We start from the raw sequence: 19,428 nt of genomic DNA on the forward strand, positions 1-19,428 counted from the left end.
GAAATGCCCTAATTTTAAGTGTACATTCCCTGAGTTTTCACGAAAAAAATACACTGTGCATATACAATGAAATATTACTCAGCCATAAAAAAGCCACTTGCAGCAACATGGGTGGACCTAGAGATTATCATATTAAGTGAAGTAAGTAAGATAGAGAAAGGCAAACATCATATATCACTTATATGTGAAATCTAAAAAAATGATACAAAACCAGAAAGACTCACAGACATAGAAAACAAACTGGTTACCAAAGGGGAAAGGTGGGGGAGGAAGGAATAAATTAGGAGTTTGGGATTAACATATACATACTACTATGTAGAAAATGGGTAACAAGAACCTACTGTACAGCACAGGGAACTATATTCACTATATTCAAACTATATTCAGATACTATGTTACAGTATCTTGTAAGAACCTATAATGGAAAAGAATCTGAAAAAGAATATATATATGTTATGTATGTATGAAACTGAATCACTCTGCTGTACACCTAAAACTAACACAACATTGTAAATCAACTGTATTTCAAAAAAAAAAACACTGTGTGACCCAAATCCCTGTCAAGACACAGAACATGAAGGCCACCCTAAGCTCTCTTAGGCCCTCACCAGCCACATTCCAGACCAGCCCGAACCCCAGGGGCAGCCCCACTGTTCTGCCTTTTTTTCACTATAGGTTGGTTCTGCCTGTTCTTGAAATGTCATAAAAATGGCCCCACACCGCAGGTGCTTGCTTGTGTAAGGCTTCCCTCCCTGAGCCTGACGTTCCGGGGAGCCATGGAGGCTACGCACAGTGGTACCCCGTTCCTTCCTGCTGCTGGAAAGTGTTCCGCTGGACAAATACACCAGGACATACCAGAGTGTATTCTCCTATTAGTAGAAGCCGGAATGTTTCCCATTTTGGACTAGTACAAACAAAGCTGCTGGGAACATTCTTGTACAAGACTATTACTTGTGTATTAGGAACATATGCTTGCTTTTATCCCGGTTAAGTAACTCGGAGCAGAATGGCTGGGTTACAGGGCACAAGTTCACTCAGTGGTACAAGAAACTGCCAGACCTTTTACCGAAGTGGCTCCACCATTTCATGCACCCACCAAGAATGTATAAGAGTTCTTCTGTTCTGCAATCTCGCCAGTATTTTTTGGTGTTGTCAGTCTTTTTAATTTTAGCCACTCTGACGAGCATGCAGTGGCATCTCACTGTGGTTTAATTCCCATTCCCCTGAGAGCCAGTGTTTCAGCACTTTTTTCATGTGCTTATTAACCACTGATGTATCTTTATGAACTGTTTATTCAAATCTTTTGCACACTTGCCTATTTTTTAATTGTTTTTTTTTAATTGAACTGTAGGAGTTCTTTGTATTTCCTGGACATGTCTCCTTTAACAGATACATGTGTTACAAAATGTTCTCCCAGGCTATGACTGTCCTACTCATTTTCGTAAGGTATCTTTTAATGGGAAGAAGTTTTTAATTTGGACGATGTCTAACGGATTAATTATATATATATATATGCATGTATATGTATATGTATATGTACATGTATATGTCACCAAATTGGAAAATGTTACTTAAACCTTGGCAGGCTTCCCATGCTTTACATTCTGAAATGTGACACCTATTTCAGCACTTTTTACACAGTCGCTGGACCTGTGACACAACCGTCCACAGAAGTCAGTTACTGGCTCCAACACTGTGGGTGAAAAGAACAGCCATGAAACTCAAGTCCAGGAAGTCAGCTGAACGTCTGCTAGTGGTGGGTTATCACGGAGTAAAAGCAAGAGAATTTTGATAATCTTAAGGAAACCTGTGTTTTTCTCTGTGTGTTTCCCCCCAGCTTCCCGTGACTCACACATTTAAATTACCAGAGTGCTGTAAAGGAAGACATCAAAAAGGTTCTCTTTACTGTGATTTTCACCCTATCCACCTTGTAAGATCGTTAGAAAGTCACAAAAAATCACCGTATGTTAGAGGAAGGGCATATTGTGAGACTTTGTGGGGGGAAATTTATTTTAATAAAATATCTTTTATTAAAAGATATTTAAAGGAGGCATCAAGAATTCAAAGGTGGGGGAGGCTGTTTACAGGATATTATTGGAATAAGTTAGGAAGATCTGAATATGGACTTTAACCAGGTAACGGTGCTGTAAGGTGTGCTAAGTTTCCTGAGTGTGATGATGACACCGTGGTTCTGTAGGAGCATATCCCTGTTTCTAGGAAAACCATGTTGAAGAATTCAGGGGTAAAGTATCATGATTTAACTTGCAAATGGTCCAGGAGCAAAATGAATTAATTTATAAAATGGTGTACTTGTGTGGATAGAGAGACAATTAGAAAATGCAAAAGCATAAAGCAACTGGTGAATCTTTATGAATCTTTCTTATAACCGTCTCAAAGGTCTGAATTTTTTCAAACTAAAAAGTTGGGGAAATACAGATTTCCAAGTCCATTCCAGTCCTAAAGAATCATACTCAAGGGCTAAGAATCTGAAATGTTTAAAAGCTCCCAGGTAAAGTCATGACTGGATTCTGAATCAGTAAAAAAAATGTGAAAGTGAAAAACACCAAGTTTCAAGGATGCTTCTAGAGACTCCTGGAGAAATCTGAATGGGGAGGGCAGTCAGATAACCGTGTGTCAGTGCTACCATTTCCTGGGTTTGAGAACCCTACTGTGGTTCCGCAGGAGAGGGTCCTTGTCTATAGGAGATGCTCAGGGAAGGAAGCAGTTATGCCAATTAAACTAGTTAAACTGCCATGATGACTAACAGCTCACCTTCAGAGAGGCCCCAGAGAGAGAGGAGGGAGAGAAAGGAAGGTCAACACACAAAGAGAGCAAACATGGCCAGCGGTCAGTAAACCCAGGTGAAGAGCACAGGATTCCTGCAGTGTACAATTCTTTTTGCTATTAAATAGGTTTAAGAGTTCCAAAAGAAAAGGCTGGGTAAATACAAAAATAAAAACAAAATTAAACTGATTTAAAAAGAAGTAAGTAAGAGCAGTCAAGGACCAAGCCCTAAACCCAGCCACAATGAGCAGAACACCCGTTCCCCACTGGCCTCCCACAAGGGGAACCAGTCTCCGCTCCACGTTCCTGCATGTCAGTTCTGCCCACAGATCTCTTTGCGCTCATGGGGTATCTTCCACGGGATGCCCTGAGTTTCCCCTCCAATTCCCCTGGGAGTATAAATATAACTCATCTGCCGCCTCCCAGGGGTCTCCCCATCTGGGCCAGGGTCCCCAGGGTGTCCACCCCTCCCCACAGGTTAACACACCCTCCCCCCAGGGCCTCATCCAGGAGGCGCTCCCCTCTGAGCAGTCTCCACCATCGTCCCCCAACACACCGCCCCCCGCAACTGAGACAATTCCAGACGCAGCTGGACCAACCCAGAGGGGAACTGCGCCTCCCTCACTCCGGTTTCGGATGACACCGACGCTCAAGGGGACACCTCATCAAACACATGGTGCAGGCAGTGTCCTCGAAGACTGCAAGCATTAAAGAAACCAAACCCAAACTAAAGGCAACACCAGGCCTTCTTGAAAATATACCTGCTTCAAGCCTGTCCGGCTTACCCTCAACAAGTTCATTTTGCAAAAGTGTGCAACCCAAAGCGCACCTTCCCGGCTGGGCACGGGGTCTCTTTCCCTCCCAGGACTAACTCCACTTGCCTCTGTGCCACCTGCTACTTTGGGAGCGTGAACTGGGCAGGGCTCTCTCAGAGTTGATGGCATCAACCTGTTAAATCAGGGCTGTGTGGGCACAGTGCTAAGGTCAGCTGTGATTCAAACGCTGTCACAGGACAGACGTTTCTCCATCTCAGGTACAGGGTGATTCTCAGGGATGGTGTTAAATATCCTGGTGAAGTCAGGAAAAATCAGAAGATTGTATCCCGACCACTTATTCTAGAAACCTTATCAAAATGCACAGTTAGAAGACGCACTCGGTAAACCTGCAGTGTCTCCTAGTGTTCGCGGCTTTCATTCCTACACACAAAAACACACTGTTTGATTCTAGAATCTGCCTAGGACTGTCAGGAGATGTCAGTTTGCAGTGCCCTGAATCTACTTTTCTTTCCCTTAATAAAAACGGGCCGTTTGTCCGTCGACTGTCTTTGTCACCTCTTTTAATTTGCATGATTCCCCAAAGGGTAACTTCCCAGAAAACTTGAGCCGGGGCTGGTAGTTTGGAGAATCTTGAAAAGCCTCAGCTGGTTCTCACGTTAGTCTCCCTTCCCCTGCTCCCTGATCGTGCACACCTCACTCACTCAGCAAGTATTCCCTGCTCTGCGGGAACCTTCTGGGATGGTGACTGCCCAGAGGCTGGTGTTAGATTTGACTGGTGTCTCCCCTCCCCATGGAGCACAGGACCTGGAACAAAGTAAACTCTCATTAACGTCACTGGACAATTTACATGATATTCCCACACAAAAAACAATGGAATTATAAAATGTTTTGGTGCCATCTAGATGGTAAAACAAATCTAACACACATGGAGTATTCTGAAAACATAACCAAACCACAGGGCAGCAGAGGACAGGCTGGTGCTGAGTGAGGGGCAGGAACGGCCGGGGCAGGTCCAGCTAGAACCCCACCGGCTTCAAGGACTCAGCCGCCCCATCCCACTGCCTAAGTCCATCCTTTCCTCCCAATCCTGCCCCAGTTCAAAACCAAAGTGATGGTCGATGTCACCATCTGTTCAGGTGCCCCCTAACTTTACCCTTACTGATTCCTTTTGCTCCGAATTCCCTCTGTCACCTCCCCCGGCTCCAGTTTCCCCAGACACGGTCCTGCTCTCCCGGGCTGAGGTCACCAGGAACAAAAGTCACCATGCAGCCCACCTGCTGCCCTAAGCTTAGGCTGCAGCGCAGCAAATTGCTTGAAATACTTCTCTCTTGGCTCTGTTCCAGAATTACCACGCTAGTCCACTGCCAAAGGTCCTAGGAGTATGACCCCCCAAAATCTGACCAGCTGAAAAGGCTGAGGTCTCAAAGCTTTATGCAAGTTGCAGAGAACCTCATTTTTTGGGCAGAAAAAACAGCTGTTTGACAGCTGCTGTCCTGACCAGGTGGGTTCTCTCTCCTGGCAGTGGTCAAATATTTGTAATATCATACTGGATAGGAGTCTTGCTCTAAATAGAACATTTCTGGTCAACATATAATTCAGATCAGCAAAACAACGTGCTTTCTGCTCTATAAGCTAAGAAAAACCTTAAAACACAAAGTAATCAAAATCACAGGATGGTAAATTTTAAAAGCCTTCCACAGTTTTCCCCAAGCACTTGAACAATTCACTCATTCAACAAATATTCTTGAAATCCCTACCCAGCACTACAGCCATGAACAAGAGAGCCCGCTTAGTACCCAGTCCAGTGGAAGGAAAACAAGTAAAAATAAAATAAAAATTCACTTTAACAAGTACCGTATTACGGTAAAAGGGTCTATGATCAATGTGGATGAAAACAATCATTTGGAAAGAATCATTATTTTGAATTTTAAAGATACAGCGTTTACAATCTCCTTGACAAACATTAGCATTGTTCATAGTTTTTTCTTAATTTTTTCACTAAAATTGAAAAATCTTAGCCTTCAGTCCAGGAGGAAATATTCATAATACTTATGAAAGAATTCTAAAAGACAAAACCAAAAAATAAAGGGAACAGAAATTTAGCAGTATTTTAGTATTGATGTAAACACTTTTAGCCTATCTGACAGTCATATGTAAGAATAAAATGTGGGGAAATTGAAAATCTTGCCAAGTAAGCAGAGCTCTTCTAGTTTCACAACAGGCAGAACAAACAAATGCCTGCTTCTGCCCAACCTTCCTCCTGATCGGAATGAACAAACCCCACATGCCTCCCCTGGCGTAAGTACCACTCTGCCCAAACGACCAGCACGCTGCCTGAGCAGAACCCATTAAAGGACTTGATGAACTTAGACAATTCTCCACATCCTAGTAATTTTACTTCTTTAGCTCCAGCACTTTTAACATCAATAAACATCAAGAGGACTTTGTGATCTGTGTTATGGCCCATAACATAAACCTAAAAAAAAAAAAAGAACGAAAGAAAGAAACCCACCCATGCAACACATAATTTTGGGCACTTAAGACATTCAAGGCAGCACAGAAGTCACAGAAACACAGCTTCTGCCCTCGGTGCTCTTTTGGTTTATGAGGGGGAAGTAAGACTTTTACCTGTGTTCGTTCATTCTAATATTTACTGAGCACCTACTACAGCCAATCATTACTCACTGGAGATAAAAAGAAAACAAAAGATGGCGCTTACCTACACCAAACATTAGGAGTGACTCTCCCATCCCTCGCAAGCGCTCTGGACCAGGGTGAGCAAACCGCAGTCCACCGACCGTTTTTGTATGAACCAGGAGCTAAGACTGGTTTTCACTCTTTAAATCAGTTGAAAAGAAATAGAAAGAAAAATGCAATAACCGGAGAAAATGACACGAGTAGTGGCCAGGGAGATCGTGTGGCCGCGATGCCGACCCCAGATCTGGACAATCGTGGCCACCCCTCCGCAGCCAGCGATGGGGAGACAGGCAGGACTGAGTCAATGGAAACCGATGAGCCAGGAGCCCTGCTCTAAGCAGAATAGAAAAAGCCTCCTTGTTCTGCTGGGCATGGACAGGGAAGCGTGTAGCCCCAACGGCATGAAACCAATTCCTAGTTGTTAACGGAAGTTTGAGTCTGGTGTCTGTTCCCAACACAGATGCTGCCCTGACCATTAAGCAAGAATGAAAGACAACAGATTGTCACAGTACAAATGTCTGTTTTGTTCATAACAGCATCACCATCACCACGTATAACTGTAGTTACGAAACACCTACTACGAGCCACTTCACAGCCCGTCTTCGTAACTATGACGTACTTTCATCTTCACTTGAAAGACAGATGTTTAAAGACGCTTAGGGGAGTCTGATGAGTCACTAAAGGTCCAAAATGAGTGGCAGGGCTCACAGCTGGGTCCAGCTCCGTCTGACGTTTCGTTGTCTGTGATTGGGCCACACTTTCATCTGCTGAAGGAACCAGTCAATGAACGAGGATGCTGAGACAGTGATACGTGGAAGATGCCACAGAAGCGCGTGCTCGGGGAGGAGGAAGTGGCTTCCAAAACCCAGTCTCCGGGAAGATGATGGAGGAACAGCATCCTGCGTGACACACGGAAGCCACACAGGAAAGGGGACACGAGGAGCTGTCTCAGAAGAACCAGTTCATGCAAGTGCAGAGACTGCGGAGAGTGACTAGATGTGGCTTAAACAGTATAAACATAAAGGGAGTGAGGCCGAGAATAGCTAGAGCTGATGAGAAGGGCAGGACCATGAAGTGCCTCCTAGGTGAAGCCAGGGAACCTCAACTACATCTTGAGCACCTGGGGAACCACTCAAGCGTTTCAAAGAAGGAAGGGACATAATCTAATCTCCAGTTTACAAAGATGACCGTGACAGATGGATGCAAGAGGACCAGTTATGAACAATTTAAGCAACAACGAATGAGGATCTAAAATGTTCAACTAAAGTAGCTCTGGAGTCAGAATTGGGATCTACACTCTTGCCCTGACTTTCCTGAGCTCCACGATCCTTGACAAACTAATCTAAGCTTCCACTTCTTCATCTACAGAGACAGAATTTAGAGGATTACTGCGAGACTTCAATGCTCAAACATTAAGAAGTACACAGTGTCTGATGCAAGGTTAACAGTCAGGAACCGGTGCTGTGTTTTCCCTTGGTCACTGTGGTTATTAAGTTATTAAGTTATTAAGTTATTAATAGCACGGGGTTAGAACAGGGCCAAGCAAAGACCCCTGGGGAAGTCTGTCCTTTAGAGAGCAGATAAAGGATTAGTCTCTGTTGGTTCCAGAAAGATCTGAAGAGAAGACAAGAAGCCTCACTACCCATTCATAGTGTCTGGCTGGGTACAGGAGGAAGAGCACAAGATGTTTGTCTCCTGTTTTGTTTTTTATTTAATGAGAAAGACCGAAGAAGGGGGTACAGGCTGTGGGAGGCGGTGGAGGAGAGCTCTCGAGGGGAAGCAAGGAGATGCTTCAGGTCTCTGGGAAAGTGGTGACCACTCGGGGTCCCCAGAGAGACGCAGGATTCCAACCCAGCCTTGGCTTCCCTCTTAGGTGGGTGGGGGCCAAAGGTCCGGAATCGCTGTGACTGCCAAGATTCCAAGTTCTAACCGTGATGCTGGCTCACCTCCCCTCACCCACCACTCCACTGGGCCTCCTCCTCGGCCTGAAGAAAGAAAAGGCGCTTTACTGAACATTCAAGACCTACTTCAGCTGTTGGGTACTTTCACGCCCCAATCAGAGCAATATTTCACTGAGATTCTCAACTGTACTGACTTTTGCAGCCATCATAGGTCCTAGACCCTGTCTCCCCACTAAGCAGGGCAATCAGTCTCGTGTCAGTTGCCTCCAAATGTCATGCAACTCAGAGGCCAATCCCACCCATCACTGAAAGGATGAGCACTCGTAAAGATGTCCTCTGGTTTTCCTGAGCAATGGGAGGAAGCTGTCTGCTAAAACTGGATGGAAAGGAGGAAGGGTCCAAGCTCAAGAAGTTGAAGATTTAAATAGCTGGTGCTGAAAACCTGGCAAACACCAACTAAGGAACCCCGGGGAGCCTGCAAGGCACTGCTGAGGGGCCAGTGGTGGGGAAGGTCTTGAATGCATGTAATTTATTCCAAGTCAGTACTTAAGCTGGTGAACAGTGCTCTTGTCTTAAACCCATTCTATCCTAATTCGTCATCTTAAATGTCTCACCGATCACAAGAGGATTCTAAAAACTGGCCTGGGGACTTAATAACACAAATAGTGCACTACCTCTAGAAGAAAATACAAAATAAATACAAGTTGCTTATAAACTTTGCATCTTTACATACTTGAATTTGACCTTAAAAATGTCCTACTTTATATAACCTTACAGAGCAAAAGGGTAATTAGTTTAGCACATAAATCTACCAGGGCCTTCATATGAGCCACAGAGCCCATGGGTGACTGGATCTCCATCTGTCTCAGGCCCCCCAGGGCTCCCAGTGTGTTTATTGATTAACAATGAAACAGACTAAGTAGCTAAAGCCCATAAAATAATCATTATGTTTTATTCATAAAGAGAGTTAAGTTCAGTTTTGAACAACATAATGTACCCAGTGCCAGGGAAATACAATTTCAAACTACAGAGAGAGGCCGCTGAACACCCACCAGAATGGCTAAAACTAAGAGGACGGCAGCACCTGGAACCCCCCCACACTGCCGGTGGGAGCGTCAATTAAATTGTACAACCGCTCTGGAAATAGTTTGGCAGGGTTTTTTTTTTCTTTTTTAAATAAAACTAAACATACACCTACCCTATAACCCACTCATTCTTCGCCATTTGCTCAAGAGAAATGAAGACATATGTCCACCAAAAGAAGAAAAAAACTGTCTACAACATTACAATATTCATAGACTGCTCTTCCTATGAGTCCAAACGGCCCAAGCATCCATCAATAAACGAATGGCTTAACCCACGGTGCTACGGTCACACAAGGGACTTTCTGGCAATAAAAAGGAACAAGGGACTCATGTATGCAGCACGGACAAGCCTCAAAATTATGCTGAGTCAAAGAAGCCTTACGTTAAAAGTGCTGACAAGATGAAAGTCTAAAACAGACGATGCAGACCGAAGGCGAGAAAAGTCAGTGCAGTGGTTGCTCTGAGGACTGAGATGGCGACAATGAAGAGGGTTGAGAGACTTTCCTGGGGTGACGGAAACATTCTCCATCTTGGGCTGGGTTACACAGATGTTTACATTTATAAAGACTCCTCAAATCGCACACTAGGATTCATGCAATTCACTGTATGGGAGTATTACCTCGTTGGGGAGGGCAGGGACCATAACAAATTTGAGCTTTAAGGACAGTCATGCATCAATGTTTAGAAACGAGACGTACTGATGTCTAAATCTCACTTTAAAGTGCATAAAAGAACAGTCTAATTTATGAGTATGATATAAAGCAAATATATTCAATGTTAACCACCATAACATCGAGATGATGGGGCTCATTATACCATTCTTTCAGCTTCGGTGTATACTTAAATTTTTCCCTAATGTTAGTTTCAAAAAAAAAAATATAAAGTACTTAGACTAAATTTAATAAAAGAACTGTATTACTTTTGAGTAAAACTATCAAAATTAATTGTTAAGACTTACACCAGGAGGAAATTATACTACTTTCGTGTGCAGGAAGATGCAATATTGTATTTGTGTATTCGTCCCAAATGGTTCTATAAATTCAATACAAATCCAGTCAAAATCCTGAAATACTTTTCATGAAACTTACTTGATAAGCAGATTTTTAAAAATACAGACATGGGTGAGGAAAGGTCCAAAAACAGTGAGGACGATGGTGAAAAATACCAGGAAGAAGGACCTGCCCAATCAGAGATGCTGTGGAGAGTGGCAGGCTGAGGTCCTGCCCCTCCACGCCAGCAACAAATCAGAGCCACACGTGTGTAGGTGACACTGTGGACTAGTGTAGGAAGAAGACACTTCGACTAATAGTACAGGAAATTTTCATTATCCATTTTTTAAAAAAAAATACTGAATCAGATCTCTACCTCACAATATATACAATTAAATCTACAACCTGTGGTTTAGACATCTAAACATGAAAAGCAAAATTTAAGATATTTTAGAAAAAAAGTAGAGAATGTTTTATGATCTTATATAAGAAAGGATATCTTAAATAAAGCACAAGAGCACAAACCATAAAGTAGAAAATAGAAAAAAATGCTACTATTAATATATTTTAAAAAATCTAAAACTTCTGTTCAATAAAATATACCACAGAAAATGACAGTGTGAGTAATCACAGACTGGGAGTTCTTTCCCGAAAATAATCAAGAGGTTCTGGATAAAGAAAGAAAACCCTACAAATCAGAACTACCCAAAGAAACAAACCCCTAGAAAAATAGGCAAAAAAGATAAATAGGCGATTCACAGAAAAGGAAACACAAATGGCTATTGTCTCCAGTCACCTCACTGGCGATCAGGAAAAGGCAAGTTTAAGACACAAAACACTACTTCACACCCACTAAACTTGCAAATATCAAAGCTTACCGAGCGTGGGCAGTGCGGCTGCACTCACGAGGGGGTGGGAGTGCAAAGCGATACAACCACTTTGGGGTGAAAAAAAAAGTCAGCACATGCATTTGCCATGACCCAACAATTCCAATCCTAAGTTATGCTCTAGGAAAACATTTAAACATGTGCACAAGGGGCTGGACAGACCCAAGAGTGTTTAGGGCAAGAGTGTTCAAAAGAAAAAATGCAACAAGCCAGGTGGTCTTGGACACCAGGATGGCCAATCAAAAAATGGCACCTTCATACACTGAATATGTTCATACAGTAAACACATTTATAGGAAAACAAAGAGCCCGAGTTTGGTAGCATCTCAAACAAATAGTGCCAAATTAGTACGCCATGTATGAGCCTATGCATAAAACTTTTAACATGTGCTAAACAAGTATACACAAATATACACAGGGAAAATGATAATACTTCCTAAACAGTTTTCATAGATACAGCATTTAGCAATAGATGTATTTTACACAAGTGGAAACACAGTATATAAGGTGCAACACAACATGTATTATGTGTGTGTTACATATTATCAAGAAATGCATGAGAATGATTATCACAAAGTGTAGGCATGGTTGGAAGGTACAACACAGGAGAGGAGAAACCAAGAATGCGGTAACATTTTACATCCTCACCTGTGTGGTGGATACACTGGAACCACTACATTACTCTTTCTACCTATTTATACATCTTAATATGTAATATTTCAAATAGATAACAGTTTTAAAGAGCAGCACATAGAAATATTTCTATTCTAAAAGTTACAGAGATGGCTCTCCACCAAAAAGCATGAAATAGTTTATAAACATTTTATAAAATTCAGTAAGTGACAAGCATCTTATTCAAACTGATCTAACCGAAAGAAAGGAAAAGTTAAATGCTAGGTGTTCCTTCAACAAACATGTACAACACAGATTTTTATTTTCATGTAAGGGGAAAAAATAACTTCTAAATAAAATCTACCTGTGAAGCAAAGACCAAAAAGGCTTTCGGGTATACCAATTCAGGAAAATGGAAATAAAACAGAGTGGGGAAGACAGGGGGAGAAACTGTATGCGAGCATCGTAATAAGCAGGAACCAGAGTCAGACAGAGGACAGGACAACAAAATCACACTGAGCCTGCGCTATGGAATCACAGCAAAGGCTGTCAAACCGATATCAAATATGAGAAAAGGCAGTTACACAATCTTGGTTACGGGATAAAATTATTTTCTCAATATTCTCTCACTTCAAAATGAAGACTGAGGCCTGCTGACTTCCATACAGAATGAGTCACAGGGTTAAATCTGTAGGAACACACCCAGGAGAGAAATGCTGGCATCTCTCCAGGCACTGCAATCGTGGTTTCCACTCTGCTCTAACTGGACCCCCCTCCTCCACCACCCCCAGCCCATTCCGCACTGGAGCACAGAGAGCCTCTATGACAGGTGATGACACTCACACCACAGCCAGGACGACCAGGCAAATCACCTGGGTCTCACAGGGTGCCAAAGAACGGCCCCAATCCTTCAAAAGATCTTATGTAACTAAATTTTCTAAAGATTTATTTACCGAGTAAGCTCAAAATTTCCTTTGAGTCTAATAAGTTACCTACAGCAAACATGTCCTCAGCATCATCAGTCTGATCAGTGATCTGCCATGAAAGGATACCCATATCAGCCAAAGATAGCCAGGACACATCCCTGAAAACACAAATATTAAGTGCAGACCAAATGCCTGAAGCCTGCTCATTAAAAATTAATAATGACTGACAAGCAAATACCACCTTGACTCCCAGCACTGCCAGAAGAAAGTGAAATGGTTAAAGCACTAGACTCTGAAACAGGTGCCCCTATGGTGGCACACAGAGAAGAGGAAGCAATGAACATCTTCATCTCTGGTCCTCTAGGAGAAATGGCCAGATGTGCAGGGCTACGCCAGACACGCGTCTGCCCAGCCCTAAACCCATGGGTGCAGCGCTGTGCACACGACGCTGGGGCAGCAGATACTGAAAAACAGGAGCCAGTCCAGGCACCCCCATGTCTCCCAACGGATGGCTGAGGCTTTCTTTAGAAATCCGTACAGAAATCCGTACAGAAAACTGTACATGGGCTCTACATGCATACAAGGTTTTTTAAAGGAACATTAATTTTAAAACGTATCTGTATCTCGGTACAGAGTGAAGTTAAATCAGTAGGATATGCAGAAGTATCCAAGACACAAAGTAAGTTGCGTATTTTCAGGATATTAAAACACTGTGCTGGGGTAGCATCCAAAGGCTAAAATGTATCTGAGCTCTGGTAAGAAAAAAATAACGTTACAGATCTCGGATTAGAGGATAAATCCGCAACTTGAAGGCTGATGGGCAGATGGGATACTTACCGCACCCCCCCCCCCGCCCCCGAGGTAGATAGAAATGTGTCAAGTGGTACTCAAGGCCCAGGATAAACGCCGCCTCTAGAACATCCATTTCACTTAAAACAGATGCCACAGGATGTAGCAGAAAATGGTTTCTTTAAATGAAGCATTAAACAATGTTCAAACCTGCAATAACCTGCTTAGCTCTACGGCCTTACACACTCCGAAGTTCGTACTCAACTTACCCCTGGAGGTACTTGCACGAAAACATCTGAGAAACACAAAGGCATGTAAAATTGCTTTTAGGGCCATCACAACTGATTAATTCTTTCCATATGAGAGAAGGATTAGAAATTTTGAGTGACCTGCCACATGGTTTTTAAATGGATACAAATCCCAGTCATCGGACTTCTCCAAACTACACTGCCTTTGTGGAGAAAAAAGGTTTATTCTACTGGGACCAGAGAGCTCAAGGGTTAAACTCTGATACTAACTAAAAATCAAGTGGACAGCCCACATGACCCTTTATCCACGTGACCCTGTTGGTAACTGGCTGAAAATGAAAACCTCTCATTTTCTAGTAATCTCTCTGAGACACACGATTTTACAGCAAAGCTAAAACACAGATCTCTCCTTTTACTTCCTAAGCCCAATACAGGTGCATACGTTTGGTCTTCTTAAAACTGTGTTCAAGAATTCCCTCAGAACATTTTTTAGCAGTAAGTTTTCTATGATCTGGCCAGGTGGTCAAAATGCTGCTCACCTGAACATGAAACAGAGAACACAGTTCCTACAGTGGAGGAATTATGGACCTCCTCTCTTTTCCTTCTGGAATGACTAACAGAGGATTAAGCAACTGGCCCGAACCGCCAGTCTCTGGCTGCAGAAAGGGAACTTCCACCAAGGCCTCCTCATTCAAGGGAGCCAGAAGGCATCAGCAATGTATTGTATCTGTTAACTACCGAGGAATCTAAGAGATACTGAAAGTAGAAAGAAAGAAAAAAAATTTCTAAATGATTAACACCCATCAAATATATCTGCGAATGCATACATTTTACAGATATGAATGCATTTAATCCTAAATAAGATGACTGCCTAAATAAGTAAGACTGCTAGGGACCAACTCTTACTACTAAGCTTCAAATCTAGAGACTTTGGCTGAGCAGTTTTGTTTGTTTGTTTTGATGGAGGTGTTGGGGATTGAGCCCAGGACCTCGCACATGCTAAGCATGAGCTCTACCACTGAGCTATACCCACCTCCCTGGCTGAGTGTTTTTAAGTAGTTGTCCATCAGCGGTTCTGAGTACGTACAGGACTGATTATACCAAAAACTAGTTGGTTACACAATCTGAAGCTTCAAATTGAACGAGGATAAAGTATTCCACAGCGACACCTACCGGTAAAGCGTGATATAGTGGCAACACAATATTACAAAGTCAGATGTTTACATCCCTGTAGCAAATGAGAAGCTACAGTCAAAGAATGAATGATACTTAAAAGGGAAAACCTAAACAAAAATGTTATACATTCCAGTGCCTGTAACTACAAAATAAGTCCAAAAGCACATCACGATCCTTCTCAACCAAAGAATTTCAAATCAATAAAGCTGAAAGAGGTTCCTCCTGGCCCCAAACGGCCAAGCAAGTCAATTTTTTATATGCTAGTTAAGGGTAAGATGTCCAACTTATTCATGTTTCTTTTATATTTTAAAGAATAAAACGGAAAAGGTAAAATTAAGTTCTGCAAAAAAAACTAGGCATTTTATCTTTCAATTTAAACTGAAGACTTAAATGAAAAGCAGACACCTGCTTTAAAAAAATCTAAGTGTTATATAAATCCCCAAAGCTCCAATTTCAAAACATCACGTTTCCATAAAATGATCACCGAGATAAACAGAAGGCCAGATAATCACATTTTCCCTAAAATGCAAGCTTCAAAGGACTGGGTCTTTCACACCACACTTCCATACAAAAGTTTAAGAAATAATGTGATCAATGTCATCATCAGCTTCAGACTTTTAATGCAAAACATGTCAAAAACATACTATTTGAGCCCATATACTTCTTCTCAAACTAAGATTTCAAAGGTGACTGCTTCAAACTTAATTTTAGTCAAAGAAAATGTAATCGGTGACATGACAAAAGCATACTTTTCTTAAATAACTAGGCGCAGTATGCCAAAGGAAACTTCAAAGAATCTACTTCAACTTCAAGACTCCCATAAAATCTTACAATTAGAGATTTTAGAGAACCTCAAATCCAGGATTATGGTATAATGAATGAACAACAGAAAATCTGGGTTTAGTCTGGATCATCCATTAACTAGCTGGGTTTCCTAGAACTCTATGACCATTAATGAACCAGACAATCTTTCTGGGCATTAATTTCCTCATCTATGAGACTGGAGAAGGGAGATGAATGGGATTCACGGTAAAGCTACTTCTAAAATTTCTTCAGCTTCTACAGTTTCCCCAGCACAGGGAATTGATTTGGGCATCAATATCTACACATCAGTGATCCAATAAATATAGCTACAAAAGAGAAGTGGCATGACCTTTCCGGTATAACCTGCTATAAGCCAGTATAAATAGAATCACACTTTCACACTGCGGTGTAACTGTTCACAACTGAGAGAACAGGACCTCCTTTCCTTCTCCAGTGCCTTCTACCTGGCACACAGTCAGAACTCAGTATTTACTCAAAAAAAAAAAAAAAAAAGAAGCAGCAGCAGAGAAAGAATACTCGTTATGTAACACGTAAGACTAACTCTTTGAATGTTTGGGGGGTTTTTTCTAGTAATACAGGCACTTCTCTCTTTTACATATTCTCTTTTATATACTATGTCTATTTCATGACAATTATAGAATTGATGTGCAAAACGCTTAAAAGGCTATAGACCCTCAAATGTGGACAGAACTTGCTCTAAAATGCCTGAATGTGAAAGTCGGAATATGTTCACTTATGTCCTAACATTTCCTAAATTTATGACCCACCTGTTAAAACTGGGTCAGTTACTGAACCACTGGGGGTGGGAATACAATACACACTTCCCTATACTCATTCTTACCAATACCAGACCACGTACAGCCACTTCTTCAGATGCAGCCAGCCCTCCCATGACCACAAAGGACAAAATGGGACAAAGATGTGCTTCACTTGTAAACGGTTACAGAAAACTTTTGAAAACAATTAACATTAGAGTCCGGTTTGTCAGTTTTCTCTGCTCGGTGCTTAAGCTGCAGGATGGCTCTTCTCATTTAGAAACTTGGGAAAGTGTGGCCAGAGCCGCCTGATACAGTTCATCTACTCTTCTGCCTGTTAAAGTAAACCGACTGTCATTTGAGGGCAAGTGACAAAGGAACACAAACTTCACTTCCGCCAAGGGTGAATTAATATTGCTTTGCAATTGAAACTGTGTGTACCTTTTTTCGCTTTACGATACAAATATTAGGTTTCAGAATGTAAATGTATGCAGTGATTTTAACTGAACTACTTTCACCATTTAAATGTACGCAAATCAAATGTACTTTGATTCGCGAATCAAATATTTACTAAGCATCTATTAAGGGATAGACCCACTCTAGGAGTTGGAATAGGAATGAACACAAGGGAGTAACACAGGAAGGCAATACACGTGAAAATAAATAACTTCAGACAGTGACAAGTGCTATTTTAAAAATGGTTCTTTGAAGGATGACTATAGTTATCCGATTTACTTTTTTGACATACATAACTACACTACATGTAGACCTCAGGAAACAGAATCTAAATTATTTCAAAAAGGAAAGTTTACAGGTCACATTCAATACACATGTGTATTGCAGTTTCAATATCCTAAATATGAGTCAAAAGAATTATAAAAAGAACCCGAGAACCACTGAAATATGAGATGAAACAGATTTAAAACATCTGTTCTCTCTTTGCTGGGTAAGCACAGGGAGGAGAAAGGTGAATATCCAATAGATTTTTTTTTAAAGATAAGACAAAGAGGAAAAATAGAGAAGCTCGCCCAGTATTCTACCGTATTCTGTGATACTTTAAAGGCAACTATAACGCACGTTAAGAAAGTTAATTAAGGCAAAAATATTTAAAGTAATCTCCAAGAACATTTCAATCACTCCTCCCTCCACACACACCCCTGCAGCCCTCACAGAATATTCTTTTTCAGTTGCTTTTAAAAGCTGCTGGTTTGGCAGGAACTTATTTTCTCTGACTTTGGCTCCTTTCCAAATGCCCCAAAATATGCACGGCAAAGGTAAATCGTTTCTCCTACTCCCATCAATTCCAAGGAAAGCCAAGAGTCTTTCCATAGAACCCCCAACTTGGCTGCGCCGTGCAGCTGAGGGATCAGCCGGGAAGGGGCTCCCCGGCGTGACCAACCCGAGGCCGCGGACCCCGCTCCGCCCGGCCCCTCCAGGCCCACCGAGCGCGGCCTCCGCCCTGCGCCCAGAGTAGCAACAGCACGGAGGATGGAGGAGACGCACGGCGCATCTGGGGAGCCGGACCCGCAGCGCCCGCCGCCCGGGCCCCACCCCCAGAGCCGGCCCAGGAGCGCCTCTGACCTCTCCGGGCCCCGGGGCTGCTGCTGCCGCCGCTGGTGGAGCTGCTCGGGCTGCTGGAGCCGCCGCTGCTGCTGCTGCTGCTGCTGTTGCCGCCGCCGCCCTTGGCATTCTTGCGCGGGGCCATGGCGCGCACCGCTGCAGCAGGCGAGGGGTGGGGAGCTCCCTCGGTGCGCGGGGGCCGCGGGGGGCGCTGATGGCGGCGGGCGCTGCAGCGGGTGCGGATCGCGGCTCCTGCAGCAGCGCCTGCGTCTCGGCACCGCCCGCAGCGCCTCTGAGGATTTTCGCCCGCGTGCCTCCTGCGCGCGCCCGGCCCTCGCGTGTGCCCAACTGGTGACTACCCTCCCGGCGCGAGAGCGCGCCGCTCTCCTGCCCCTCGGCCACGCCCCTTCCCGGCTGAGCCCCGCCCCTGCCCTCCCGAGGAAAGCTAAGTGACGGAGCATGGAGCCAATCACAATGGCTTCTGTGATGGGGCGGAACACTGCCGCGCTTCCCCGCCCCCTGCAGACTCAGGGCCGTTCTGGCGCGACGCAGCCGCCCGGGAGCGCGAGCCGCTTTCGACTTTCCAGTCTGTCCTGGTCCTTTGGAACGTGGCAAACGTGGAAGGCGAGCGGGCTCTCGCGAGCGTTGGCTGACCCCGTATAATCGGGATGGGGCGGGGCGCGGGGGCGGGGCCGGCGACACGTGTGCAGTGTCCAGTCGGAGCCCACCGCCTCTTGGCCTTTCACCGGAATTTTGTTCCTCTGCCGGTTTCCTATACACAGACATCAAGAGATGCAATCCCCCTTCTTGCGAAAGAAATGTGTTTCTTGTCGGTATTGACACATTTCTGAAATGGTGATGTTAGCAGGAATTAAATGGTTAAGCCACACGTAATTGATCCGTTGGGTTTTACAGCAGGACTTCATTCGTGCCATCAGCACGTTCGGACGATCTTACTTAAGACGTACAGACGTAAATATAAAACAAAAAGTTCATTTCCTTGCCCTGCATGGCACCATGTATCTGAAATCTCTCTTCGCTGGGCTGAAGCCTACGTTTATCTTCCTATGATGTCCCCAACCGTGGGTCCCCATGCAGCCGCAGATTGCCGGGGCTCCAGCTCCCTCTGAATTGCGCGTGTGATCTTAAAAATATCTGGGTCCCTGGGTGAGCCAGACGGGGACTTGAGGCCAGGGATGTCATCGTCATCTTTGGGTCGCCAATGGCCAGCGCAATGCTTGGTGCGTAACAGACAAGTCAGACATGTTGGGTGATTTGATACATTTCTGGTTAACTTCTTAACGCTGTCACCAATTCTTGACCGTGTTAGAGGAACCAGAGACATGGTTGCAGTGTGGCATCTGCTTTTATTCCTCTTCTCCAGCCAGCCACCCCGCATCGGCAGGTCCCTGGACTCAC

General features: G+C 43.6%; 1 protein-coding gene across 8 annotated transcripts in view; it reads right to left on the reverse strand.

Moving 5' to 3' along the window:
* Positions 1-18,417, reverse strand: part of ASPH (aspartate beta-hydroxylase) — a 160,452-nt gene extending 142,035 nt beyond the window's left edge. For 4 of the 8 annotated variants that reach the window (XM_074354914.1, XM_074354912.1, XM_074354911.1 and 1 more), the window contains exon 1: positions 18,031-18,417. In XM_074354914.1, the coding sequence (XP_074211015.1) occupies positions 18,031-18,154 (124 nt within the window). In that variant the 5' untranslated portion in view covers positions 18,155-18,417. The remainder of the gene's footprint in view (positions 1-18,030) is intronic. The other 4 variants (XM_074354917.1, XM_074354916.1, XM_074354921.1 and 1 more) reach the window with 3 other exon arrangements.
* Between the last annotated feature and the right edge of the window lie 1,011 nt (positions 18,418-19,428).

The sequence above is a fragment of the Camelus bactrianus genome, chromosome 29 (genome assembly GCF_048773025.1).
Source record: "Camelus bactrianus isolate YW-2024 breed Bactrian camel chromosome 29, ASM4877302v1, whole genome shotgun sequence".
In the NCBI taxonomy this organism is placed as follows: domain Eukaryota; kingdom Metazoa; phylum Chordata; class Mammalia; order Artiodactyla; family Camelidae; genus Camelus; species Camelus bactrianus.